Source organism: Cervus canadensis, chromosome 22 (assembly GCF_019320065.1).
Source record: "Cervus canadensis isolate Bull #8, Minnesota chromosome 22, ASM1932006v1, whole genome shotgun sequence".
NCBI lineage: Eukaryota > Metazoa > Chordata > Mammalia > Artiodactyla > Cervidae > Cervus > Cervus canadensis.
The window spans coordinates 7,110,565-7,137,472 of NC_057407.1; the positions used below are offsets into that span (position 1 = coordinate 7,110,565).

At 42.3% G+C, this 26,908-nt stretch overlaps 1 protein-coding gene across 2 annotated transcripts; it reads right to left on the reverse strand.

Moving 5' to 3' along the window:
• Window positions 1–3,512: 3,512 nt before the first annotated feature.
• LZTFL1 (leucine zipper transcription factor like 1) lies at window positions 3,513–23,502 on the reverse strand. 2 transcript variants are annotated; one of them, XR_006264561.1, is made up of 11 exons: window positions 23,347–23,502; window positions 18,507–18,631; window positions 16,153–16,347; window positions 12,704–12,764; window positions 11,606–11,677; window positions 10,498–10,563; window positions 10,333–10,410; window positions 7,746–7,922; window positions 6,870–6,973; window positions 5,497–5,577; window positions 3,513–4,418 (listed from the first exon to the last, which is right to left on the reverse strand). XR_006264561.1 is itself a non-coding variant. In XM_043443019.1 (10 exons), exons 1-10 carry the CDS (start codon window positions 23,347–23,349, stop codon window positions 5,559–5,561), a joined length of 900 nt encoding a protein of 299 aa, XP_043298954.1. In that variant the 5' UTR covers window positions 23,350–23,502; the 3' UTR covers window positions 5,133–5,558. The 2 variants fall into 2 exon arrangements, 1 of the variants encoding a protein (XP_043298954.1); XM_043443019.1 differs by lacking the exon at window positions 3,513–4,418 and having other exon boundaries at window positions 5,133–5,577.
• Between the last annotated feature and the right edge of the window lie 3,406 nt (window positions 23,503–26,908).

Consider the following 26,908-nt stretch of genomic DNA (forward strand, 5'->3'; position numbering starts at 1 on the left):
AGTCTTCCAAATTTGCTGGAGTACTGAGTGCAGCACTTCCACAGCATCATCTTTTAGGATTTGAAATAGCTCAACTGGAATTCCATCACCTTCACTAGCTTTGTTCGTAGTGATGCTTCCTAAGGCCCACTTGACTTCGCATTCCAGGATGTCTGGCTCTAGGTGAGTGATCATACCACCGTGATTATCTGGGTCATGAAGATCTTTTTTTATAGTTCTTCTATGTATTCTTGCCACCTCTTCTTAATATCTTTTGCTTCTGTTAGGTCCATACCATTTCTATTCTTTATTGAGCCCCTCTTTGCATGAAATGTTCCTTTGGTATCTCTAATTTTCTTGAAGAGCTCTCTAGGTTTTCCCATTCTATTGTTTTCCTCTCTTTCTTTGCACTGATCACTGAGGAAGGCTTTCTTCTCTCCTTGCTATTCTCTAGAACTCTGCATTCAAATGAGTATATCTCTCCTTTTCTCCTTTGCCTGTTGCTTCTTTTCTTTTTATAGCTGTTTGTACTTCCTCAGAGTTTTGCTCAAAAGTCACCTTCTCCTGAGGCCTCAGAGATAAGCTTAGCTAACAGGTCAACCACCACCTCCGCATTTTATACCCTTCTTGCCTGCTTCATTCTATCTCCTTGGCCCTTATCACCATTTAGCATATAATGTGAGTTTCTGGTTTATCAAGTCTGATTCGTCAGTTTACTTAGAGGTAACTACTGATTGTCCCCCTGTGCTGGGTGGGCCCTGCTCTAGGCACTGGGCAAGGCATGAGTTAACAGGACAACCCAGACCCCAGCTCTGCAGGGCGGGCATTCTGGTAAGAATACAGCCTGTGGCTTCTCCATCTCAAGAAAAACAATCCCTCTGCTTGATCCCACTTTTCCTTCTGGCCTCTGCCCTGTTTCTACTTTATTTTCTAGGAAAACTCATCAAGAGAGGTCTACATCCACTCTGTCTCCAGACTCTCTCCTCCCATTGGTTCTAACAGTCTCCTGCTCCAGGCCGGCTACCACTGCTCTAACTAAAACTGTCCAGGTCACCGATGACCCCCACGTGGCTGACTTGAGCGGCCAGTTCTCAGGCCTCCCTCCCTTGACCACCCAGCGGAGTCTGACCCAGGTGATCACTCCTTCCTCCTGGGGGGGCCTTTGCAGGCTTGCTGCCAGGACGGCACTGTCTTCTGGTTTCCCTCCTTGCTCTCCTCAGCTTATTCTTCCTCTCTCCATGATCTGTGATACTGGAGGGCCCTGGGCTTCTCACCTACACTCACCTCTGTATCTTTCGTGACTGTGTTCTAAAAGCCACCTTTACATTTGTAACTCACGACACTGTAGCTTCAGCCCCAACCACACCTTAATGTTTGGACTTGTATGTCTACCACCTACCCCATCCCCATTTGGAGGTCAGGGAAGGGAGGCATCTCAAATTTGTGTAAAGAGAGTGTCTAATCTTCAACTCCCAAGTGAAGTGTAGTAAATACTGGTTAAGGTATTCTAAGGTTTAGTCGGGTAGATAAACAAAATTGTGAGATAGCCTATGATGGAATATGACTCAACAATAATAGGAATGAACTACTGATACAGACACTAATATGGATAATCTTAAATATGTTTTGCTGAGTAAAAGAAGCCAGGCATAGAGGAGGACACACTATGTGAGATCATATGAAAATTCTAGAAAAGGCAAATCTAACCTATCGTGAGAGAAAGCACATCAGTGGCTTCCCAGGGCCCAGGGTGGAGAAGACTAGCTGGAGAGGGGCAGGAGGGACTTGTAGGTGATGAAAATGTCTGTATCTTAACTGTGGTAGTGCATACACAGGTGACTGCACCAACCAAAATCCATCCAACAGGATCTTAAAATGCATGTATGTTACTGCTGTCAAGTTTACCTCAAAAAGGTGATTAAGAGTAAGGTGGCTTGTTTGTTTAGAATATATAATGATCTAAGTGGACTAGGCAGCAGGTCTAAAGATGTTACTTCTAAGTACCAAAACACATGGCAAGAATGTATTGTGGTAGGAGTGTAAATTAGTGTGGCCACTGCAGAGAACAATAGAGAGGTTCCTCAAAAAGCTAAAAACAAAACTGCCCAATGATCCAACAATTCCACTCCAGGGTATATATCCAGAAAAAAAACGAAAAGACTAATTCAAAAAGACACATGCATCCAATGTTCAGAGCAGCACTATTAACAATAGCTGAGACATGGAAGCAACCGAAGTATCCATCAACAAACGGAGAAAACTGTAACACAAAACCCTCAGAATGGGAGAAAATATTGCAAATGATGTGACCAACAAGGGATTAATCTCCAAAATCTACAAACATCTCACATGGCTCAATGCCAAAGAAAAAACAAACCACCCAATCAAAAAAGCAAGCAGAAGGCCTAAACAGACATTTCTCCAAAGAAGACACACAGATGGCCAAGAAGCACATGAAAAGATGCTCAACATCATTAATTAGTAGAGAAATGCAAATCAAAACTAAAATGAGGTATCACCTCACACCGGTCAGAAAGGCCATCATCAAAAAGTCCACAAACAATAAACGCTGGAGAGGGGGTAGAGAGAAGGAAACCCTTCTACACTGTTGGTGGCAATGTAATTGGTACAGCCACTGTGGAGAACAGTATGGAGGTTCCTTGAAGGAAAAAAAAAGCCACCATAAGATCCAGCAATCCCACTACTGGACGTATATCTGGAGAAAACCTTGGTTCTAAAAGGATACAAACACCCCAAGGTTCACTGCAGCACTGTTTACAACAGCCAAGACAGCAAAGCAACCTAAATGTCACTGATAGAGGAGTGGAGAAAGAAGCTGCGGTATGTCCGTACAATGAAACATCACTCAGCCGTCAAAAAGAATGACGATGCCATCTGCAGCAACAGGGATGGACCTGGAGATGATTATACTAAGTGAAGTGAATCAGAGACAAGTATCACATGATATCACTTATATGTGGTGTCTAAAGAAATGATACACATGAACTTACAAAGCAGAAACACTCACAGACTTAGAGAACAGACTTGTGACTGCCGGGGGGAGGTGGGGAGGGAGAGGGATGGCTGGGAGTTTGGCGTTAGCAGACGCAAACTATTACCTTTAGAACGGATGAGTAAGGCTCCACTGTATAGCACAGGGAACTGTATGCAGTCTCCTGGGATAAACCATTAAGTGGAAAAGAACATAAAAAAGTATATGCATGTGTGTGGCTAAGTCACTTTCTGTATAACAGAAATTAGCACAACACTGTAAATCAACTATACTTCAACATTAATAAATAAATAAGTAAACATTTCTATAAACTCTTTTCAACTCATCAGAATGGAATAACAAATAGCAAAGGTTTTATCACATAGGATAACAAGTTCAATGTAGAGCAGTATTTTCCTTATGAGTTATATAAGCCATAAACAAATGATCATTAAACACTAATATGACTCAAAATGGATTATGAGGAAAAAATGAACACTTAAATTCTGAGCAGAGGAAATCAGTAACAAAAACCCTTTACATTTTATTTTTGTCCATAAAGGTCTGAGTCATAATTTAGCAGGAGCCTTGAGTATTTAAGCTAAACTAAAGTTGCATTGTGACAGCCACTGTGGTGTCAGTAGAGCTTAGCACACTGAAAGTTCAATCAGGGCTTGAGGTGACCTTCTTACAAATGCAAAATACAGCAACTAAAAAGACTGTCTTAGTTAAATGAGATAAGACTAGGAAAATGTTAAAAAAAAAAACAAACTTCAGTACTGCATTTTGCTAAGCACATGAGTTACACTCTCACACACTGACACAAGCAGGCACAAAAAGTATTTATATGGTGAAGAATCATCCTGTTAATTTATGCCAAGGAATGCCACATTTATCTATCTTAATGCAGGGCATAGTTAGGTTTTATAGTATCATAAAGACTTTTGATTTATTATTGAGCTGGATATACAGAATATTTCAAAGGTGCTATCAAAAAAGAAAAAAATACTAAGCTGAAATTCTACCTAGCGACATAGGTTTTTCAACATAACTTTCTTCCCTATGCATCAAACTAAGGTAAGAAGAAAATACATGGTTTTTAAAAGATACCAAGCCATTTAAAAAAGAGTCTGTTTCTGAATTTAATAGAGCATCCTGGCCCATTGAATAATGGCATAGTTTTTGGAGAGAGAGTGAATTCTGGCCTAGAGAAGTGTGGTGTGTGACTGGAATACTCAGTGGAAGCTCTAAAAGGATCCAGACCCCAAGGCGTGCCCGCACAGTGAGGGCCGGGCGAGGAGTGACCACGCAGGCGGGGCTGCTCAGGACGGGCTTCCTCCCTCACTCCCCTCACTCAGCCATCTTTTAGAGACTGCCTTCTGTGTCCTTTCAGGGGGACGTTATCTTACCCTTTATCATTTGCTCCTTCAGTATTTTAATATAAAACCTACAAGAAAAACAACAAATTCAAGGCTAGTATTAAAAGCTTGAATAAAAATAAAAAACCTTTTCCTCGAATCAGTAAACTCTTCCTGGTGAACAGAATCTTGTGGAAGTGGGAATGATTACTTTCTAAATACTGTGTTAAAAGTAAGTACTTTCCTTCTGAAGCATTAATGCTTTATGAACATTATTTTTGTTTATCCTTATAGTATATTGTTGCATTATGCAAGTACAGATACCTAATTTCTAATGATTTATCCCAAAACATAAACAACAAAAAGCAGGCCAACGGAAATATAATCAAAACCTCTTGAAAATGAAGTTACTATAGATGTACCTAAGTAAATATAATCAAAAGTTGAATCTCAAGTCTAGTAACTGATTCTATGTTGAATAGAGATCTTTTAAAAAGTGTTCTCATTCAACACATAATTTCATAGAATATTCTGTAAACTGAAGTATAAGATTACATTTATTCTGAGTCCAGATACTTTCTTAACTGTAGAAGTACAAGGATGCCTCTGTCTTCTTCATCAGTAACACAGACTTATGATAAGGTATGCTGCAAAAAATGTCTGACTGAAGAGTTAATCAAATCCTCATGTTCACTTTTAACTTTCATTATAATTGGTAAAAATGATGCCTATAATAGATGGCATTCACATTTTCAACAAATTTATATATTTTTTTGATGATCACATAGAGAAAACAATTTAGATTTCATTTTTAAAAATAAGGTTTATTTATAATAAACTATCTTTAATAATTCTATATTTTTATTCTAGGGAATGCACAACTGTAGACAAAGCTAGCTTTAACATTTATTGAAAAGGTGTACTCTTTATATGAATGTAAAACGATAAGTCTTTCTTTACTATAAAGAATTCTCACTGCATTTGAACTAAGAATCTGGAGCACTCGCAGAGAGGAGTTTGGGATGACCAGCCAGAATCAGTCAGGAGGTTTTCTCTCTTCTCAATTTGGTAGCTGAAATAGGCACTCTAGCTCTAAATATCATAAGCAAAGTCTAAATCTTAGAAAACTAAACAGAGGGAATATAACAAACTGCTTCAAATACATGCCTGAGGTGAGAAAGGGTTTGTACTTTCATATTGTGGCAGCTTCCAGATGAAATCATCAGTTTTTAATCTTCAGGTTCATATCTGGAAAGAGATATGTATTTAATTAAGAGCATAGTGTCAACTGTTGTACCAAATGAGTTTACCTAAAACACTTCCAGTGACTAAGCCAGTAATGTTGCATCCTTCATCTAAAATCACCTCTGTGGCACAAGTCAGATTCTTTCAAGGCTTGATGGGGGTGAGCAGGATGATCCCTTCTGCAGCTGGAGAATGGACCAGATAACCACTGACATGCCATCAGGCTCCAAGTCTCTACTATATGTGGCATCTACACCCGTGTCAGCTTAGTAGACTGTTGTCTAATCGAAGGCCTGATGGACACAAACAGCTGATGTGGCCTTGTGAGTACAAGGTTAACCAACCCCCTTCTCTAAGGAGAAGTCTGATCTGGGATTCACTTCTCAGCTCTGGTACCTCGGAACTCTGATAAAAGTAAAATGTCAGCTGAGTTTCCAGGCAGAACCACTGATGACAGAAATGTCCCTGATTAGAAGACTCCATCTGGACCACAAGAACTGTGGCCAACCATACATCCATGGCAGAAACCAGGGCTTAGGCTTCCCCATGTGCAGTGAGTTCTTGGACACATCCCTGCCGGAGCATCACGTAACTGTACCAGAGACACCGCCCCTACGTGGGGCATGGCCTTCTAAGGCTCGCTGGCTCTGGCAGCCACACACGGGTCTCATGTTGTAGCACCTGAACTGTCAAGTGGGGGCTTCTCTGGTGACTCAGACGGTAAAGCATCCACCTGCCAACACAGGAGGTGCAAGAGACTCAGGTTTGACCCCTGGGTTGGGAAGATCCCCTAAAGAAAGACAGAGCAACCCACTCCAGTGTTCTTGCCTGGAAAATTCCAGGGGCAGAGGAGCCTGGCAGGCTACAGTCCACAGGGTCACAAAGAGTCAGACACAACTGAGCAATTAAAAAACGAAAGTGTCACGTGGGAGCACAGTGTGAGCAGACCCTGGGCTGCAGCAAGGACACCGCTGAGCAGAAATGTCTGGCGCGGCCCCGTGCGCTTGCTGAGGTGTCTGTCCAACATCCTGCCGAGAGAATCCAGGGCAAAGGCAGCCCAGTGTGGCCCTGAGTGACTCTAAAGGTCCAGCTGAACCTGAGAAGAAACCCCAGTGGGTGTGACGAGTGAGGCCTGGCCAGAGCCCCTTTGTCTTTCCCAAACACAGGCTGCCGGACTGAGTGACAAAGCAAGTCCCCACTGGCCTGACCTCTCCGGACACGAGACTAGACTTAATGAAGGACAGACATCAACCCAGCAGGGGAACAATCCAAGGGGCGGGGTCAGCACAGCTTACTTCGCCAGTCTTTTCCTCAGGTCTTTGATTTGGTCATTCTTCTTGGTAAGAATCTCCTTCATGTTTCGATAAGCCGCTGTTTGTTGGAATTTCTTCTCTAATTCCTACAAAGGGAAAAATTTCAGTCCGTTAACAAGAAATATTTAGGAAAGAAAGAACACATCTGATGAAAATATACATTTTTGCCCTCATTTACTAATACTCTGCTCATTTTATTTTCTAATTTATTTCTAATGTATTTGTATAAAATTAAGACTATTCAAACTTTAAAAATACATTCTTTCAAGTGAGAAGCCAATAAAATGGTAACATTTCCGAAGTACAATATTAACAAATAACTCAAACATACTATGCCCCAGACATGGGAAATCTAGATGTGGGAAATCTATTTGAAACAGTAAATTCATTTTCAGATAAAACAGACAAGCTCTTCTTTCTAAATCCCAAAGTAGTGCCAGTATTTTAAGAAGAGGATTTTAACTTTAATTACAGTTTGGCTTGTACATTCTTAAGAGTCTAATCCCTAACGTGAAAAGAATAGTTCTCTGCATACTGCTTGTAAATTAAGAAACAGGGACAGACCCCTTCAGAAAAACACCACCCACTCCTCTGCCAGACTATAAACGGCATGATCAGGAAAAGCAACATGGGGTGCAGGGCGGTGGGTGTAGGCATACAACAGGAAGGAGTACAGGCTTTTTATTACTACAGATATTCAAGTGTCAAAGAACCGTCTTTTTACCAAAAGTGGTAAATCTTTTAAAAGACAAAGTGCCTAGTATCTTGAGAATAAATAAAGTGAATCTGCAGCTGTTCACATTTCCCTTAGTTACACTGCACTCATCACTTAATGGGATGTGGACAGGCAAACCTGACCTTTTCAGCCATGCTCAGCTGCTCCTGCACCCTGAGTAGGTCATGCTTGGCCGTCGCTAGATTCTCCTCCAGGGATTTCTGGTTTTCTGTCTGGTCATTAAGTGTCTTCTGAAACTCACTCTTTAAAGCAGCAACTGTGTTTCCCAAGTCACTCAAGTCTTGGGCCTTTATAAAATCCTATGAAAAATACGCACATCCACATAATTTCAGGCTCACATCCTAAATAGTAACAGCTTTAGATTCAACACCTCATCGACGGAAAGAGAGGAGGTTGTGTGTTGCATGCACACGCCAGCCTCCCTCGCCGCTGCAGTCCTGAGGGTCACTCGGCACCCAGTGCATGGTGTCCTGCGCACACACACAGTCACCCAGCGGTCACTGATTTCCAAGTATGTCAAACATGATTTATGAGCTGTTGGGATTCCAAAAGAAGAACAAGAGAGGTGAGATCCTAAATTGGACAAGGTTGTGTTTCCCACAGTTGGGGTGGCAAGCAGGTTTCATTACTGAAAAGTCAAGGTAAAAGATATCCTGGTGAGGGGTTTCCCTGGTGGCTCAGTGGTTGAGAATCTGCCTGCTGATGCAAGAGACAGGGGTTCGATCCATGACCCAGGAAGATCCCACATGTAGCCGAGCAGCTAAGTCCGTACACCACAATTCTAGAGCCCGGGAGCTGCAACTACTGTGCCCACATGCCCTAGAGCCCAAGCTCCACAACAAGAGAAGACACTGCAATAAGAAGCCCAAGCACCACAAACAAGAGAAGCTCTGACTCGCTGCAATTAGAGAAAAGCCCGCGCCTCAGTGAAGACACAGCACGGTCAAAAAAATCCTGGTGAAGAATTTTGAATGATACAGACGGAAACATAATAAAATTAATACAATTTATATAAAAAATGTAATAGACATGTTTCACAGTATTATGAGAGCCTAATTAATGCTTATTGAGTACATGGCTCGCTACATTTATAAGACTAAGTTTTTTATCTTAATTTGATATAAACATATTCGTACACTTTGTGTAATATAAGCAGCTGGATCTTCTCTCTACTTAGATCATGTTTTTTGCCAGATACAGTTTTTTATGTAAAGAAGAGCAATATTAATAAGACAGGAAAATGGTCTATAATTGCTAACTATGAAGATGAAGCACTACTATCAACAAAAGAAAAATCCTTATTTTTGAAACCTGGTCTTGAAAAAGATTTTATTTCACTGTATCTCTGTATGCATTTTCCTTTTGCCAAATCTTAAAAAAGTAAAACTGGAGCAAAGTCTTCAATGGCTTGTAAAACAAATTTATCATCCAAAAATGCAACTGTTTTACTTTTGAGAAATTACACAACTGTTCCAGAGTATTCAGCTGTTTTATAAATTTATGGTCCTTGGTATATAATGATTGAAAATCATATATATTTCCTTTCATTTTAGCCATGTAAGAAGTATCCTTTTATTTTAAAAAAGTATCTACAGATGAAATAATGTAATGTCTGAAATTTGTTTCAAAAAACCATGGAGGAGAAGAGAAGAAAGTGAAGGTTAACATGAAACAGGCTGGCCATGCCTTGGTGACTGAGTGGTAAAGCTGAGTCATGAGTACCTGGGTTACATTACACTAGTCTCTCTATTCTTACAAGTTTGACATTCTCCACAGAAAAAGGGTAACCAACGTCTAATGAAACAAGTTTGGGGATTGTTTAGTAGACATTTACAATGGCACTAAACCCACGAGGAAAGTCAGTGCTGCAATGAAGATTCAGTCAAACAGCCCCGCTGACGGGGTCCTACTACAGCATCTCATCTCGATGCAAAGGCCACACGAGGCAGAATGGTGCCCACGACGACTTCCAGGGTGGAGCCGGGCTCGGTCACTCCACTCAGACAAACCTGGAGAACTTTTAACACTGAATTTCACTATTTTACACAAGCCCTGCTAGATACAGATGGATCTGAAGATGCACAACTAATAAATTCATTTTATCATACTCCTGAAGGGAAATTTAAGTAAAAATAAGTTCTGTGTAATAAAACCCAAATTCAAATCCCTGGTGGTACAGTGGTAAAGAACCCGTTTGTCAATGCAGGAGACCTGGGGTTTGATCCCTGGATCGTGAAGATCCCCTGGAGGAGGAAATGGCAACCCACTCCAGAATTCTTGCCTGGGAAATCCCATGGACAGAGGAGCCTGGTGGGCTACAGTCCATGGGCTTGCAAAGCCTTGGACAGGACTTAGCAACTAAACCACAATAACAAATCCAATTAACTAAGAACTCTTCCATTCTTCTCTCTTTCCCATTGGAATTGCAATGGGAAACTGAAAGGGAAAAGAACTTAAAAAATTAAGCAAATCTTAGATGCCCATGGACTCTGGGACACGTGAAGCACGTGAGCCATGGATGTGCCCCCACTGCCCTCAGCAGGCGCTCACGTGGCCTTTCCTGGACAAGTCTGTCTCGATGCAGGACAACAGTGGTGGCCTCCGCCTCAGGGAGTGGCCGGTGGTGGGGCATAATAGTAACTAAGACCTCATGTAAGTTTATAACTTGATTCTAGCTGGAAAATGTAAGAAAGCTGAGACTGATTTCACCTTCTGATTCCCCTGCTCAAGCTGTAAATCCTGCAGTGCTCTTTCCAGCTTTGATTTCTCATCCAACGCATTTGTTGCCTAAAATCAAGAGTAAACAGGAAACATTCAATATTTAGTCTGTAAGTAATGCTTTCAATACTTTTGTTTTAAGTATTTCTCAGTTACCTGTGATTCAATGGTCTTCAGTCTTGACTTCAATCTCTCATTCTCTTCTTGAAGTCTTATAATTTCCTTTGTGAGTAAATTCAAGTTTTACTATGTTAGCCAGAGTACTTTTCATCCTTGAAATTACTTGTTTCACTCATACATTTAATTTTTAAATTACACAGAAACTCCAGAGTCTGCATGCCCTGGCTACTGGTAATATCCCAGTTTTACCCAGCCCACCAGCCTCAACATCTATGAGTCATCTCTGGCTCTAAGACTTCTAGCTCCTTCCTTCACAGTCTCTCAGACTTTTTTCAGCCCTCTATTCTCAGCCTTTTCCCAAAGTCCCCTCTCTGCCATCTCTCACCTAGCTGATCCTGAAACTCTTGGTTCTTGGCCTACACAGCATGGCACTTGCCACTTATCCTCAAAACACAATCACCACCAACCCACACCCCGTGTCCAGCCCCTAAGTGGTGTCTATGAGTGGAGGCCCAAGGCCCTCACTCGTTAGCAGCCCCACCACGAGCGTCACCTGTCCGTGCAGTCTCATCATGCCCCAGCACACATCACTGCCCAGCAGAGAGTCTGCACTCTGCTCCAAGGCATGCCAGCCTTCACTCTGCCTCGGACTGCTGCCCACTCTGTCCCCTCCTGGCCCTTCTCTCCTGACAATTCACTGTATCTTCGCCTTCCAGCCCAGCCTGGGCACCACCACACCCAAGAGCCAGTCCTCTGCCACTCTCATCCACATGGCACTGTGTCTTCTCTGCCGCCCTGTGGCACAGGGGTTAGCAGTCTCCTCCTCCATTTCTAGAATGTTAGTTATCCCTTCCCAATGAGACCAGAAGGTTTTGAGGGCAAAAGGCCAGGTATTACTTTCCTTTTTATGTAACAACATCTAGCATAATGTTGAAAACACAATAGTCATGAAAAATAGCTGTATATTGGTAATTATTTTTTATAAACCTCTTACTAAGTACCATTAAGGACAACTACTTTTGACAGACTAATTACCCTCAGTGGACAGAAGCCGGACCTTCCACCCCAGTCTCCACCTAGAGCTGTGCAGGCAGCCAGCATACATCCTTAGAGTTCCCATTTCTCAAAGTGATGGCAACATTACCTTGTTCAGGAGTTCTGCTGCTCCACCTTCATGAAGTGGAGCAAGTTTTGGCTTCATACTGTCTATGATGGACTGAAATGAAACAAAAAAGCCAAACTGAAATCACCACCAAATAAAGTACCTGTAATCACTGAACCTTTGTACTTTCTAAGTGGAAGACACTGTGCAAACCTATCAATGGGATGTCAGCCATTCATTGGTTTGCTTCTCTACTACAGACCAGTGCTTAGGACAGAGCCTGGCCCACAGTGCCCAACAAAAGTTAGATAAAAATGAAACCCATCCTCCTTGTATTTTAAACAAACAAACAAAACAAACCGGCAGAAGAGAAAGGTGGGAGGGATGGTAGTCAAAGCCAGAGCAGATAAAGATCCTAGTACCTGGGGACTGAGGTTTTATACTGTGGGAGCTGGAAGCTAGATTTCTGCACGAACTCCCCAAAATTGCAATAATGATGAGGATTTAGGTAAACTACACTGCTGATGAGTAACTTGACACAGCTTGATACATACATTCTACAATATGTATTAAAGCAAAAGAATTCATGCCCTCTGAACCAGAAATTTCTTAGCTACAGCTAAGTTCCCAAGGAACAATCAGAAAACTGTTTTGTATGTGTATGTTCATGGATTCATCTCGGTGGTATTTTACTATGCAATGCCAGAGTATTCGTGGTACATGCACACAATGGAAGATAATAAGACTGCAGATAATAAGACTGATTAAAGAGAGAAGCAGGTCATGACGAGTACTGTTTGCACTTGAGAGATGAGGAGAACGAGACTCCGTCGTCTCAGTCACACAGCTGGGGAGTGACAGTGCCTGGATGCCTGAGTGAAGAGCTTGCACAGCTGGGAGGCAGGGGGACTGAAGGGGCGTGGTGGGTGTGTGCATGCATGTGTGTGAGAGAGCAGACAAAGCAAGTTCTTCATAGTAACTTCCAAAGCTTTTCTTTTGCCTAAAAATCCACAAGGCAACTTTTGAATTCTGGTCTTGAGCTGAATGCTTTTCCTTCAGAGTTCTCACTTCAGCATCTGAATGCTCTAAGCAATTTGAGGATGTTAAACAGTGGCTATTAAGATATGGACCAAAAATTACCTTTTTATTTGAAGATATAAATTCCGCTTTTTCAAATTCTGCAACTTGCTCTAATAATTCTCTTGAAGATAAAAGAAAATATGAAAAAATAATTGTTTAGAATAGATTTGTATCATACACACAAGACAAATAAAAACATTGGTACCAACCTATCATATGCCAGAGACAACAGAGCAAGATGAACAAAACCTTGTCACGTCAAAAATGGTATAGTTACTAAAGGCAGACGAATGAAGTTCCATGCACTAAAATCTGAATTCCCATAGCACCTATTATTATACTTACTGAGTGTACAATATAATTGCCATAAATAAACTACAATGTTAATATAACATGTCTGAAGTTTGTAGTCAACACTGTACTTTTAAAGTGCTAAAGGGAAATTGAAGAAAGTAGGGAAAACCACTAGACCATTCAGGTATGACCTAAATCAAATCCCTTATGATCATACAGTAGAAGTGAGAAATAGATTTAAGGGACTAGATCTGATAGAGTACCTGATGAACTATGGACAGAGGTTCATGACATTGTACAGGAGACAGGGATCAAGAGCTTCCCCAAGAAAAAGAAATGCAAAAAAACAAAATGGCTGTCTGAGGAGGCCTTACAAATAGCTGTGAAAAGAAAAGAAGTAAAAAGCAAAGGAGAAAAGGAAAGATATACCCATTTGAATACAGAGTTCCGAAGAATAGCAAGGAGAGATAAGAAAGCCTTCCTCAGTGATCAGTGCAAAGAAAACAGAGGGAAACAATAGAATGGGAAAGACTATAGATCTCTTCAAGAAAATTAGAGATACAAAGGGAACATTTCATGCAAAGAGGGGCTCAATAAAGGACAGAAATGGTAGGGACCTAAGAAAAGCAGAAGATATTAAGAAGAGGTGGCAAGAATACACAGAAGAACCATACAAAAAAGATCTTCATGACTCAGATAATCACAATGGTGTGATCACTCACCTAGAGCCAGACATCCTGGAATGTGAAGTCAAGCGGGCCTTAGGAAGCATCACTATGAATAAAGATAGTGGAGGTGATGGAATTCCAGTTGAGCTATTTCAAATCCTAAAAGATGATTCTGTGAAAGTACTGCACTCAATATGCCAGCAAATTTAGACAACTCAGCAGTGGCCACAGGACTGGAGATCAGTTTTCATTTCCATCCCAAAGAAAGGCAGTGCCAAAGAATGCTCAAACTACCGCACAATTGCACTCATCTCACACACTAGTAAAGTAATGCTTAAAATTCTCCAAGCCAGGCTTCAGCAATACATGATCCGTGAACTTCCACATGTTCAAGCTGGATTTAGAAAAGGCAGAGGAACCAGAGATCAAATTGCCAACATCCACTGGATCATCAAAAAAGCAAGAGAGTTCCAGAAAAACATCTATTTCTGCTTTATTGACTATGCCAAAGCCTTTGACTATGTGGATCACAATAAACTGTGGAAAATCCTTAAAGAGATGGGAATACCAGACCACCTGACCTGCCTCCTGAGAAATCTGTATGCAGGTCAGGAAGCAACAGTTAGAACTGGACATGGAACAACAGACTGGTTCAAGATAGGGAAAGGAGTACACCAAGGCTCTATATTGTCACCCTGCTTATTTAACTTAAATGCAGAGTACATCATGAGAAATGCTGGGCTGGATGAAGCACAAGCTGGAATCAAGATTGCCAGGAGAAATATCAATTACCTCAGATATGCAGATGACACCCCCCTTATGGCAGAGAGTGAAGAAGTAGTAAAGAACCTCTTGATGAAAATGAAAGAGGAGTGAAAAAGCTGGCTTAAAATTCAACATTCAAAAAACGAAGATCATGGCATCTGGTCCCATCACTTCATGGCAAATAGATGGGGAAACAGTGGAAACAGTGGCTGACTTCATTTTTCGGCTCCAAAATCACTGCAGGTGGTGACTGCAGCCATGAAATTAAAAGACGCTTCCTCCTTGGAAGGAAAGTTATAACTAACCTAGACAGCATATTAAAAAGCAGAGACATTACTTTGCCAACAAAGGTCCATCTTGTCAAAGCTATGGTTTTTCCAGTGGTCATGTATGGATGTGACAGTTGGACTATTAAGAAAGCTGAGAGCCAAAGTATTGATGCTTTTGAACTGTGGTGTTGGAGAAGACTCCCTTGGCCTGCAAGGAGATCCAACCAGTCCATCCTAAAGGAGATCAGTCCTTGGTGTTCATTGGAAGGATTGATGTTGAAGCTGAAACTCCAATACTTTGGCCATGATGCGAAGAGCTGACTCATTTGAAAAGACCCTGATGCTGGGAAAGATTGAAGGCAGGAGGAGAAGGGGACAACAGAGGATGAGATGGTTGGATGGCATCACTGACTCAATGGAGATGAGTTTGAGCAGACTCCGGGAGTTGGTGATGGACAGGGAGGCCTGGCGTGCCATGGTCCACAGGGTCGCAAAGAGTCGTACATGACTGAGCAACTGAACTGAATTCAAAGGGTAACTGCTCTAATATAATATACATTGTTATCTGGTAGAGGTTCAAGGAACACTGGTTTTAATAGAATAGCCTGGGAAAAATGGAATTAGTTCACATCTACTGAGTATGGTAAATTCTCAAAGAAGACAGATGGTTTCCACCTGAACATTTCCTCTTATTTGCAAAAGTATGTGGATGCTGACTATACAAAAGCTTTTATAGTGAATGGTGGTAACTACTCTTTTAAGCTTCTTAACAGGTCAATTTCTCAAAGTTTTCTCATCGATTACCTACTGACAGTCGGTGAAGCTATATGGTTTCCTCCCCGACCCGAGGCCACAGCCAGGGACGCTCAGCACAGACCGTGAGCCGTGCTGCATCTGTGCTTAGCAAACAGCCCCCGGGCTCACGTCAGTCTTTCCAGATGCCTGGCATGACTTTTCGCAGAGTATCAATTTCACTGATTTTACCATATTTTTAAAATATAAGGGAGCTTTCTGATGTTGTTCAGATTACAAAACTTTCTAAGAAAACTTCGCAAGAAAACTTTCCCTATTTTAAAGATTGGTATATAATTTTAATGCAATTAATTTAGAAGTAAACTTCCCATACTACTAAGTGTGATTTGATGCTAGTTGAATTAATTTTTCAAATCTGTTTCATAACCTCTACTTCTTAGTTGACCTATCTCTAAAAACTTACTACAATATTGATCAGGCTAACCAAAGCTACTATGAGGAATAATCACTCATCACCTTCAGAGCAATCTCATAGACCTCAGAGGCCTTCATCACACCTAGGAACAGTGGAAGCAGGGCGCTCTGAAGAGGACTCTGAGGGGCACCTAGGAGATGACTCACTAACTGGATGCTTTGCTGTCATCCTACCCAAATTTTCTCACACACTATGCTCAAGAAAAACAACAGCAGAGACAGTCACGAGCTTTCAAGTGCATGCTTGGGCCTCTATGGTCACAACTGTGGAAAAAGATATTACTACCTGTTTTCAAGTTCAGAGATATCTGTCTGCAGCTTGAGGTACCACTTCTCGGCCTGTGAGAAAAGTTGCCGCAGAAGCAGCACGTTGGTGTAGGCCGTGTTGATGAGCTCAGACTCCACTTCGCTGTGGACCACAGACTGCAACCCATTCAGCACCTCAGAGACTTCATCGACGGTGAAGGTCTCCTCCACAAGCCTGAAAAACAACCACGGTCCAAAACCTCTGCGTAAACAACAAAAACCATTTACAATGAAAAACAAAACTAAGAAGCCCCCAACGTGTCATTGAAGGGGTGAAAAGGTTACAGTGAAAGTCTCTCTGGGAACTAGCTTCTTTATTCGTAAAACAGTTTGAAAATAGTTTAGATTCAATTAGTTTTTGATGGCTGGCTAAATGATTAAACTGTGGCTCGCTCTTCAAATGTGCACATCCTTTCATAGAAGTTATGTGCTCAGAAACAAGCCCCAAACTATCTAATTCTTCTTTAGCTTTTTGGTGAAAATTAGCTTTATCACATTTAATTATTTCATAAGTCACCTGAGAGGTGTAATTCCTCCCTTTCTTTATATTAGTTGTCTAGCATTTCAAAGACCTTATAAGCTATTCACAAGTTAGTAAATGCCTATAAAAAAATTAGTAGTATTTATGTATGGCTTTTCTTAGCATCTTGAGACCTGAAAGAAAAAAAAAAACCCTGAACTTAATTAAAGCCCCATAAAAATGGACATCATCAAAAGTATTAAAATCCCACTCTTTCACAGAGGATGTTTGGTTGGAAGGGAACCCCAGAGGCATTTGCTTCAATCCCGTCACTTCGCAGATGGAACACAGGCTCAGGAGGTGGAGGTAATGTGCCCACTGGGGTGTGACTCAACCCCACGTCATTTCCAGTAATCTCGGAAACATGCCCGACAACTGAACCCTTGAGAAAGCATCCATGCAGGCCTCCTACGGTCAATGACAGGTTTACATAACAGGCCTCTCCACTCCCTACCTCCATCCCCAAGGTCCTTGATCCTTCAGACACTCAGTGGGTGAAGAGCTACAGCCCTGATGCTGGTCATCCTCTCCCTTACTCCAAAAGGATTAAGGACACGTTGTGTCCACAAGGACACAATGCAGGGAGCCACACCAAACTTCTCTCACAGTTATACGCAAGTTAATATTATTTGATCTACCAAGCTTTAATGTTTTGTTTACCAAGCAGAATTTAACAACTCTTAAAAACCCAGAAGTTTAAGTCCCTGTTAAAAATATCAACAATCTTCCTGTATTCTTTAATAGAACAAACTAAATCTGTTTAAAAATATTTTTTGTATTTTTTTTTTTTGAGCAACCCAAGGAATTTAACCACTCTTAAAAACCCAGAAGTTTATTTCAGATTCAAGTCCCTATTAAATATATTAACAATCTTTCTATATTCTTTAATAGACCAAACTAAATCTGCTTAAAAATATGTTGTTTTTTGAGCAACCCAAGTTCATTACTACGAACAGCAATTAAGGTACTCCAAACTCCAATGTGTAAAGTAAATAATGAAGTACCTTCTTTGGCTATCTCACAGTCTCACCAATCAGACTGCTGCTTTTATCTGCTGTGAGTCAGGAAGTCAGATTATCAGACTAGATTAATAAATTGAACAGATAAAGTCTACAGCTGATGGTCTCTGCTACTGAGTGATGTTAGAGTCTACCACAGTTGCAGGTCACTTCAAGACCTTTTTTATTTATATCCTCACATTCAGGTGTGCCAAAATCTGACCCCCAAGCACCCTGAGGTCTCTTTATTATTCAGTCATTTTGGCTGCTTCCCATTATCCTCTATCACTACATTTTCTATGGATTTTTATTATCTCCCATTACTAGTCCAACCAAACAAATTATCACCTCTTGCGACAAGTCAGCTAACAATTTTGGTACTAGTTAGCAAGCTTGTCATGGTTTCCTGCTGTTTTCTCCTCTTCTATTTCAATATAAAACTGTATAGGTGTTTTCTTGCTAAATGCCATGTCTTATGGCTCTACTCTTTTAATTCATAATTCAAGTAATTAAAGTTCTGGAATCTCTACTACAGCAAGCCAATTATTAACCCAGCAGCCCTTAACAATTTCCTGACTGCCCTTCTGAAACTCTGCAATCCCTTAACTATCCTATGCGCATGTTTAACATCAGACCGCCCCCACCACAATCTGATTTCTTGAATTTCACATATCGGTTTACATGTAGCTGCTTGCAGTGGGTAACGGATCGTATCCCAGCAGTGGTTTGTATGGCCTCTGCTTCAGCTGCCCCACACTGCCCACCAGGAAGGACGACTGTCACTTCCCACTGGGTCTCCTCAGCATTCTCTGATACCTGCTCTCCTTGAGGTCCTGGAAGCAGGAATCCACAGTTTTGAGTCTCAAGCCTCTTTTTGAGCGAGCAAAACGCATATAATTAATAACTTCATTTTGATGGTGCTCATTTAGACCCAACTCTGCCTGAAAGAGAGAAGTAACTTATTAGTCTCGAAAATATAATAAAGGAACCAGCAATGAAAACGTACAGGCTCTTCTGTGGTGCAGACTGCTAAATGTCTACTAAATGCTCTTCTTTCCATCTTTCCAGACGCATGGCTGTTGTTTAGTCGTTAAGTCATGTCCAACTCTTCTGTGACCCCTGGACTGTAGCCCATCAGGCTCCTCTGTCCATGGGATTTCCCAGGCAAGGATACTGGAGTGGGTTACCATTTCCTTCTCCAGGGGATCTTCCTGACCCAGAGATCAAACCCACATCTCCTGCATTGGCTGCCCAACTAGAAAACACTCTCCAGCACTCTTGAAGTCAGGCATGAATCAAGTGACTACTTCTCAGCAACAGATGTGAACAGAGGAATGAAAGCTATTTCTAAAGCCTGGGCCTTCCACGGGGCACATGTCTGCCACCCCCTATTTCTCTGAAACCTAGAGGTGAGACTCTGCTGAACCATGCAGACAGCACATTGGCCTTGGGGCTGGGGGAGCAAGATGAAAGGGAACTGTACCCCGGATAACTTCATGGAGCAGCACAGACCCACATACCTGAGATGAGCAGTGAGAAGGCTGTTAAGTGTGAGAGAGATAAACTTCTGTATTCTTTAAGGCACATTTTATAAAAAAAAAAAATCTCTACTAGAGCAACTTAACCTTATTCCATCTCACACAGCCTTAAAAAATATATTTGGTTTTGAAGCAGCCATCAATTGCTCTTGATTTTCAACCAGATGAGAGCTTGACAACTACAAGCTAGAGATTGATTAAGTTCTTTTTCATGTTATAGCTACACTGAAAATTACAGAAGGAAATTATAAAATTGAACATCTAATGCAGGGGACTAAATAAGTTAGAATTATCTTTAAGAATAATTTGATGTGTCACAGCCTTCTTATGGGAGACAAAGGTATATTTTGCAGTCCTCTTTTCCAGGCTTATCTCCTACTCTCAGCACACAGGGCTGCCTCCAACATTGTGGAGGACACCACGAAGGTCACTGGGTGTGATCTTCACTGTCTAAGCCCCTCACCGTGGCTTTGTTGCATCTACATACATCGTCACCTGTAGATGTAGAACATAAGACTACAAGGGCCATGACCTTGTCCCTCTGGTTCTGAGTATCCCCAGGACTCCTCATAGTGCCTGGCACACAGTGGACACGTGCCTGACAAATGAACTGAACTCTTTCAGTTCATTCTTTTGAAGGTCATTCATGGCTTTAATCTGTTCGCTTTCAAACTCCTGGGGGACTTCAACCAATCACTTCTCCTCTCAACACTCTACAGAGGTTTCTTCTTCCCTTCAGACTATAGAGAAGGCTGCACACAAACCTCATTCGTGTGAAACCAGAACAAAACCATAGGTCCCCTCCAGCTACCACTGCATTTCTCTAGCTCTCTTCTGCTCTTGTACCTCCACACTCTATATGCTGCTCCAACCGCCTTTGCAAAGCTCACCAGCAACTTGTTATAACAAGTCCAACTACTGTGGCTGATGCTTTGCTGTCTGCTGAGCTGCTCCATTCTCTGCCTGCTAACCCCACCTTCCCTTCTTGATCTCACTGGCAGCCTTCTCTTCTTGAGCTTGCCTCGTAAGCAGCTGCACTTCCCAGGATGCTGCCCTTAGACCCTTACTCGTCACTCTATATCCTCTCCTGGATGACATCATCTCTTTCAAGGTGTTACCTACAAGCATCTCTCAAGTATCACAGGCTGGCTTACAAACCAGCACCCCCAATCACATGAACGGCTCCATCAAGTCTTTTTCTCCCCCATGTTATTTTTAATACTTCAGTTAAAGTTCAATAAGTTAAGAATTACCCAAGATACCATGATGCTCTCTAATGGTTACCTATCCGGTAGACTGCTAAGTGACTTCACTTTCAGTTTTCCCTTTCATGCACTGGAGAAGGAAATGGCAACCCACTCCAGTATTCTTGCCTGGAGAATCCCCAGGACAGAGGAGCCTGGTGGGCTACCGTCTATGGGGCCGCACAGTCGGACACAACTGAGGCGACTTAGCAGTAGCAGCAGCAGACTGCTTCAAAACAATCAGGTGAGGTATTTTGGCCAATGTAAACCAACACATTTGCGGTATGTACTTACATTTCCTGACTCTACCTTATTTGATTAAACTGGTAATTAACTTTTTGCCTTAGGGATAGACAATGCGAACAGAAATAAGGAAGAAGTTTCTTATGTTTTAGTTAACATGGATTGTTAGCCAACTCCTCGAACTATTTCAAATGTCAATGTCAAATTTCTAATTTCTAATGTTAAACATTAGAAACAGTAACGATGACAACATCTAAAAGTCATTCAGAAGTTACAAAGTGCCAAGCATGATCTCATTTAGTCCTCAATACAACCCTATGAAAAAGTAAATATAAACCTACTTTACAGATAGAAAACAGATACAAAGAATTTTTTTTTCTATGCTATTGAATTGGCAAGTGGGAGAGCAGAGACTTGAACCAGGAAATCTAACTCTGAAGTCCCCACTGCTTTTCAAATCCTTTTTGGAAAAATGGCAGAATTTAAGTAAATAAAGAACAAAGATATGTTACAGTTGCAAATCAACCTGAGTTGTGACTCACAAGAAGACACATCTCCACCAGGCATTTGAAATAAACTTTAATACCTACATTAGAAACGATGTTATCTCTATACTCAGAGAAGTGTCAGCAAGAATATCCTACAATTGGAAATCTCAAAACGATGCCACAACTTGCTAAAAAAAAAAAAATCTCATAGAGTTTCAATTATTTTTGCTTACAGTATTAAATCTATACTCATAAGCCCTCCACTCCCCAAACCCTTTCTCTAACCCCATTTCCCAAGATTCTACTGTTAAGAACACTCCTATTCAGTCAAATTAGTCTGCTTATCAGCCTTGAACATCCTCTACTTTCACTCTCATTACCCCAGTCCTTGATTAAAAGCACCTCTCCATTCCTATTCAAGAATCTGAATCTGACCCAGGGTGTGCTGGTGAATGCTTAACGGGCATTGGTGAGGGTGGGGGTACAAAACTGATTTGCAGCCCTTGCAAATTTCCAGTGTAAAAACTCCCAGCATGGCTGGTTTCAAGCTATCAACATGTCACTGCACTGCAGAGGTGAGAAGAAATGCATATAACTGGCTCTCAGAAGTATATGCATGGTTTTCTCCAGAAAACCACCAAATTCCTACCCATCCTTCAAGAGCAAACCTTTTTTACCTACTCTGTGAATCCTCCCAACATGCCCTCAATTAACTCTAGTTATGCCTTCCTCCAAAAATTAGCACACAGGTGGATGAGATGGTTGGATAGCATCAACGACTCAACTGACATGAATCTGAGCAAACTCCGGGAGATAATAAAGGACAGGCGTGCTGCAGTCCATGGGGTCGAAAAGTCAGACATGACCTAGAGACTGAACAAAAATTATTAGCTGTCTTTTTTTTCCTTAGGTGTTGCTCTTTCAAGTAGACTGTAAGCTCATGACAGCATGAATCATTCCTTATACCATACAGTTTCCTCATATAGTGCCTTGTGCAGAGTAAGTGCCCAATGTGTATCTTTTCTCTTCTGTCAAGTAAACACTGTCCCCAGACCAAGAAGAAAAAATTACTGAAACTGAGAATGAAACTTAGAACAAAAGACAGAAAAGTTCGTCTAAAATGGATGGGAGTGAAGAAAGGGAGCGGAAATAAGCAGCTGATTTCAGTAGCAGAAATAGCATTAGCCTGGGAAATGGAATGACAGCAGATAAGAATGCGAACAGATTGCAATTTTCTTGTGACATCACCACCATTTTTTCAATTTTTTCATGATATTTTATGGAAACCAACAGAACGTGTGGGACAGGCTCCAAGAATGGTAGGAGATGGTTTGTTTCATTCACTGTTGTACCCTCAGCTGCAAGAGTGCTTGGTATACACCGTGGGCTAAAGAGGAATTCTGATTGCTGAAGTATTTCAGTAGCCTATTTCGGTGGTGCCCCCAACTCTGGATTCATCTTTTTTTTCCTCAACACTTCAGTACTGTGTCTTGTTCTACGGACCGCTGCTGTTTAAGCTGGCATTCTATATAAGCTGGAATGACAAACGGGATTATTTTCTAGCATCCAGGAAAAACATGCCTTCTTTTGAACAGACAAAACACAAGGACTGTCACTTAAGTTTTCTCAGGTATAAAAGGGGGCCTGGGGATTCTGTATCACTCTCACGTAAGAAAGTTATATTCAATCACGTTCTTCCTCCTTGGCTCGTTAACATAATTAATGCTGCCAAAGGGTGTGTGTGTGGGGGGGGGGGGATGTGTGTGAGTGTGTGCTCGCACGCGTATAAACTTGGGAGTTTTTGGAATGGAACGAGAAACCCGCTTTGCGCCTTCTGCTGGCAGACGACTCCCTCCAGCTCTCTTCGCCAGCCACCTGAGGTGTGACTCGGCCTAGGCCCTTCAGGCAGGAGCGAGGAATGAAGTGACGCGGCGGAGCGCGGCTGCTAGAAGAGGGCTCCACCAAGGATTATCCCGGCAGGGCTTCGGCCAATGTTAACAGCCTCTCGCACCCGGCGCGGCGTCCTCTCCTCAGAGAGGCCCAGGGCCGGACTAAGTTCCGCCGCAGGCCACGCCATCACTCCAACGCCGCGGCTCTGCGTCTCTCCTGGGCGCGCGGTGGCGCCGACAGGCCGGCTACTCACCATTGAGGCGGGGGGCAGTCAGCGGTCTGGAAAAGCGGGAGAGGCCAAGCTCAGCCTCACCAGGCCCGGGGTCGCAGAGAAACACTAGACCACGCCAGACGCGGAGGCAGGACGGCTTGTTTAGGAGCGTTGCTAACGGAAACAGACGCACGCGACTAGGGAGTTACACACTTTGATTGGTTCTCAAGATCACGCGACAGGAAGTGCCTCGTGACCAGCCAACCGCCGCTTGCGCATTTGCTCCTAGGCGCGGGAAGTCCCGCCTTCCCGCGCCACGCCGACTTCTGGAGCTGCCGCCGTTGCCAACGGCAACGGGAAAGGCGCGGCTGCCTGGCACCCAATCACAACCAAGAGCCGCGGGGCATCCTAGCCGGCCTTGCTGCTCCGGCCTTGCCCACCACTTCCTGTGCCCTGGCGGCCCCGACGAATGGTCGTTGCCTCGACTGCTGACTCCTGACCTTCCAACGGTCTCGTGGGGCGTCCCAGACTTAATTCTCTCCTCTCCAAGATTTCCTACTTGGCTGAAATAGGCTACTAGCACCAGAGCTGCCATATTCCTGGACAGAGCTTTGAACAACCCGCTCCCCACTGCTATTTTTTCTTACATTCTTGGTTAAAAAAAATCTCTAATATAGCGCTTTTCCCCTTAAAAAACAAACAAACAACAGCAACAAAACCGCAAACGGAAACTGGTGAAAGAGCAGTTATGCCTTTCAAACTGTTATGCCTAGAATCATCAGGGAACGTGTTGTACAAATGCTTCACTGGCCTCACCTCCAGAAATCCTGAATCACGAAGTCAACCTTGGGTCTTTGGAATCTGCAATTTTTACCGACCTCCAGGGCTGACTGTGGACCACTCTTTAAGAAGCACTGTCCCGAGGGACCTCCCTGGTGGTCCAGTGGCTGGGACTCTGGACTCCGAATCAGGGGACATAGGTTCTATCCCTGGTCAGGGAATTAAGATCCCACATGCTGCATGGTGTGGCCAAGAAGACAAAAAAGAACCACTGTTCTAGAAGAGGCAGAGGTCTAGAAAGAGATGGATTATGTCAGTGGGGTGGAGGGAGTGTTGGGCTTGGTGGGTGAAAGCCGATGACTGGGCCTAGGCCATTCAGGGGGCATTGCAGAGGCTCAGAAGGCAGAAACACAAGCAGATACAATCACTGAGGAGGCAGCCTGTAAACTAGAAAGTGAGCTCCACATGATAGACACTGAAATGAGAAGAAGCACAGAACCAGAAGCCTTCTGAGAACCTGGGACACTCAAAGCTGGGGGAGGATGTTTGCCATTATCCCTATTTCAGGAACAGACAAGCTAGTGTAGATAATGCTTTGGGGGCTTAGGTTGATTTTGGCTACTACACAGTGCAACTTAATATGGGTCACAGTTGAAAAAAAAAAAAATCACAATTGGAACCTAAAAATCTAGACAGGATTTTAGAGAGCTGGTTCCACCTGGTTCATTTATGGATGAAGAGATCAAGAGCCAAGGTCACATGTCCAAGGCTTCAGAGGACTAGGTGGGGGCATCTGAAGCTTGAGTCAGTGATGAAACTAATACAAATATGTTTCTAAAGAGCAAAACCAGAAAGCAGGTGTGAACTATTCTGGTATGGTGCATATTCAATCATATTCTGGTTTCAAGAATTTCATTTTTCTTTTCATTTATCACCGTATTTGTTTTATTTAATGTAAATTGTGTACAGAGCTTAGTAATTTTCCCAAGAACTGAGCTCAATACTTTTTTAACTTGACACTGTAACTGCCAGAATAAAGTAGTAGCAGATAAATTCTGTAGAATAAAGCTTACTTACAAATGGATGATGTCTTTAGAAAAAGAGGTGGAGCAATGAAAACGTTTAGTAGGTAAGTAGTGAATACAGTAAAATGGAAGTAATTTAAATGGATAATTTTAAATTGAGACAAAGCAGGAGCTAGAAGGATATAATACTTTCAGATGAGGAAAGATAGCTCAGAAAAGTAAAGTGTCTTGGCCAGGAATAAGAGCAGCAGAACCAGGTCTGAAATTCAAATCTCTTGACTTCTTGGCAAGGGTTTCCTGACCATTTAGTTCCACCCAAACACAGGTGACAGAGCTTTTTCTTCCAAATTTATCCCCATCCCTCTGTACATAAGGCCCTCACCCTCTGTGTAGGGGATCTTGAGTATCCCATGACTGCTGAAAAGCAGGGGGTGAAGGGGAATTTCTTCTGTTTGGATGGGGGCATGGTTAGGAGTCCTTTGCTTGGATGATCCAGGAATGATATGCAGGCAGTTACCCATGGAAGGATCTCAGTCCTCAGGGACAAGAGGTTGCTCTGTATGTCCCTGGAGCACTCCCGGGCATGGAAGGATGGTCTGGGGCCACTGGCTTGGCTCAGCCAACTTGACTGGCCTCCCAGTAGTATCTGGGCAGAACCTCTGTCTCCCTGCAGGATCTGAAGGCAGGCTCTCATCCCGAGACTTCCTCTCCACCCCCGCATGATGACTCCCTCTAAGATCACTTAAAGTTCTGCTTTGCTATGCCATTCCTTACGTTTCTGTTCAATGAGTGTTTGTCAAATTTGATAATAAGAGTTGCCATTATTTAGTGCCTACACTAGGCTAGACATATTCCATTTCCATAATTAATCCTCAAAATCTTTAGTTTTTTTTCTTACTGTAATAGGTACTCACTGAATTCACATAGAGAGAAGGTCACTTTACTAGATGCTGTGGATAAAGAAGGAATTTCATAAACACTTTTAAGAAATTTAAGTAAACAGTTCTTCACCAGTTTGCATTTCTAAGGAAACTTAAGTGTATTTTCCTGCTAGCAAATTCCCATGCTTACTGAGTGCTATTAATGCAGGGGAGTCAAAGCAGTGGGTAGATAATGCAAATATTTCATTGGCGGATACGTCTGGGGCTTGGTGATTTTTTAAGTTGTTTTGCAAAGCTGCATCAGCTAGTGATTTTAACTTAAAATTCTACTTTAATCTAAAATCTTCTGTACCAAGGATTTTAACAATATCACTGTTAGCCCATCTATCCAGCTGAGCTGAGTGTTATTACATAAGTTGTCTAAATAGAGTCAGCAAATATGAACATGTATTTTGGTCTTAAAGTGATGAATCTGGCTCATGAAAAGGCTGAACCCGTGCTGCTTACTAGCTTGTGTTGATTGCCAGAGCAAATAATTCGAGCTGGGAAGGAAAAGAGCTCCACCCTACTTTAGCCATGAGTTTCTCAGCCTCCTTCTATTTTTTTTTTAATCACTGTGACAATTTAAAAAACTGTGTTTGTGTGTGTGCACACATGAGTGTCACTCTGGAAGGACTGGATGGGAGGCATACAACCAAGGCTATTGTATACCTTTTAGCAGCATGCATGCTCAGTCACTCAATCATGTCCCACTCTGCAACCCCATGGACTACAAGCCACCAGGCTCCTCTGCCCATGGAATTTTCCAGGCAAGAATACTGGAGCGGGTTGCCATTTCCTCCTCCACGGGATCTTTCTAACCCAGGGATCAAACATGCATCTCTTGCATCTCCTACATTGGCAGACAGATTCTTTATC

What these genes read in the sequence shown, in the direction of transcription:
- LZTFL1 (XM_043443019.1), bottom strand. An exon ending in TGAAGACCATTGAATCACAG is followed by an intron (nt 10,411 to 10,497) that starts GTAACTGAGAAA and finishes TCTTGATTTTAG; the next exon opens with GCAACAAATGCGTTGGATGA. An exon ending in TTGAGCAGGGGAATCAGAAG is followed by an intron (nt 7,923 to 10,332) that starts GTGAAATCAGTC and finishes TATTTTTCATAG; the next exon opens with GATTTTATAAAGGCCCAAGA.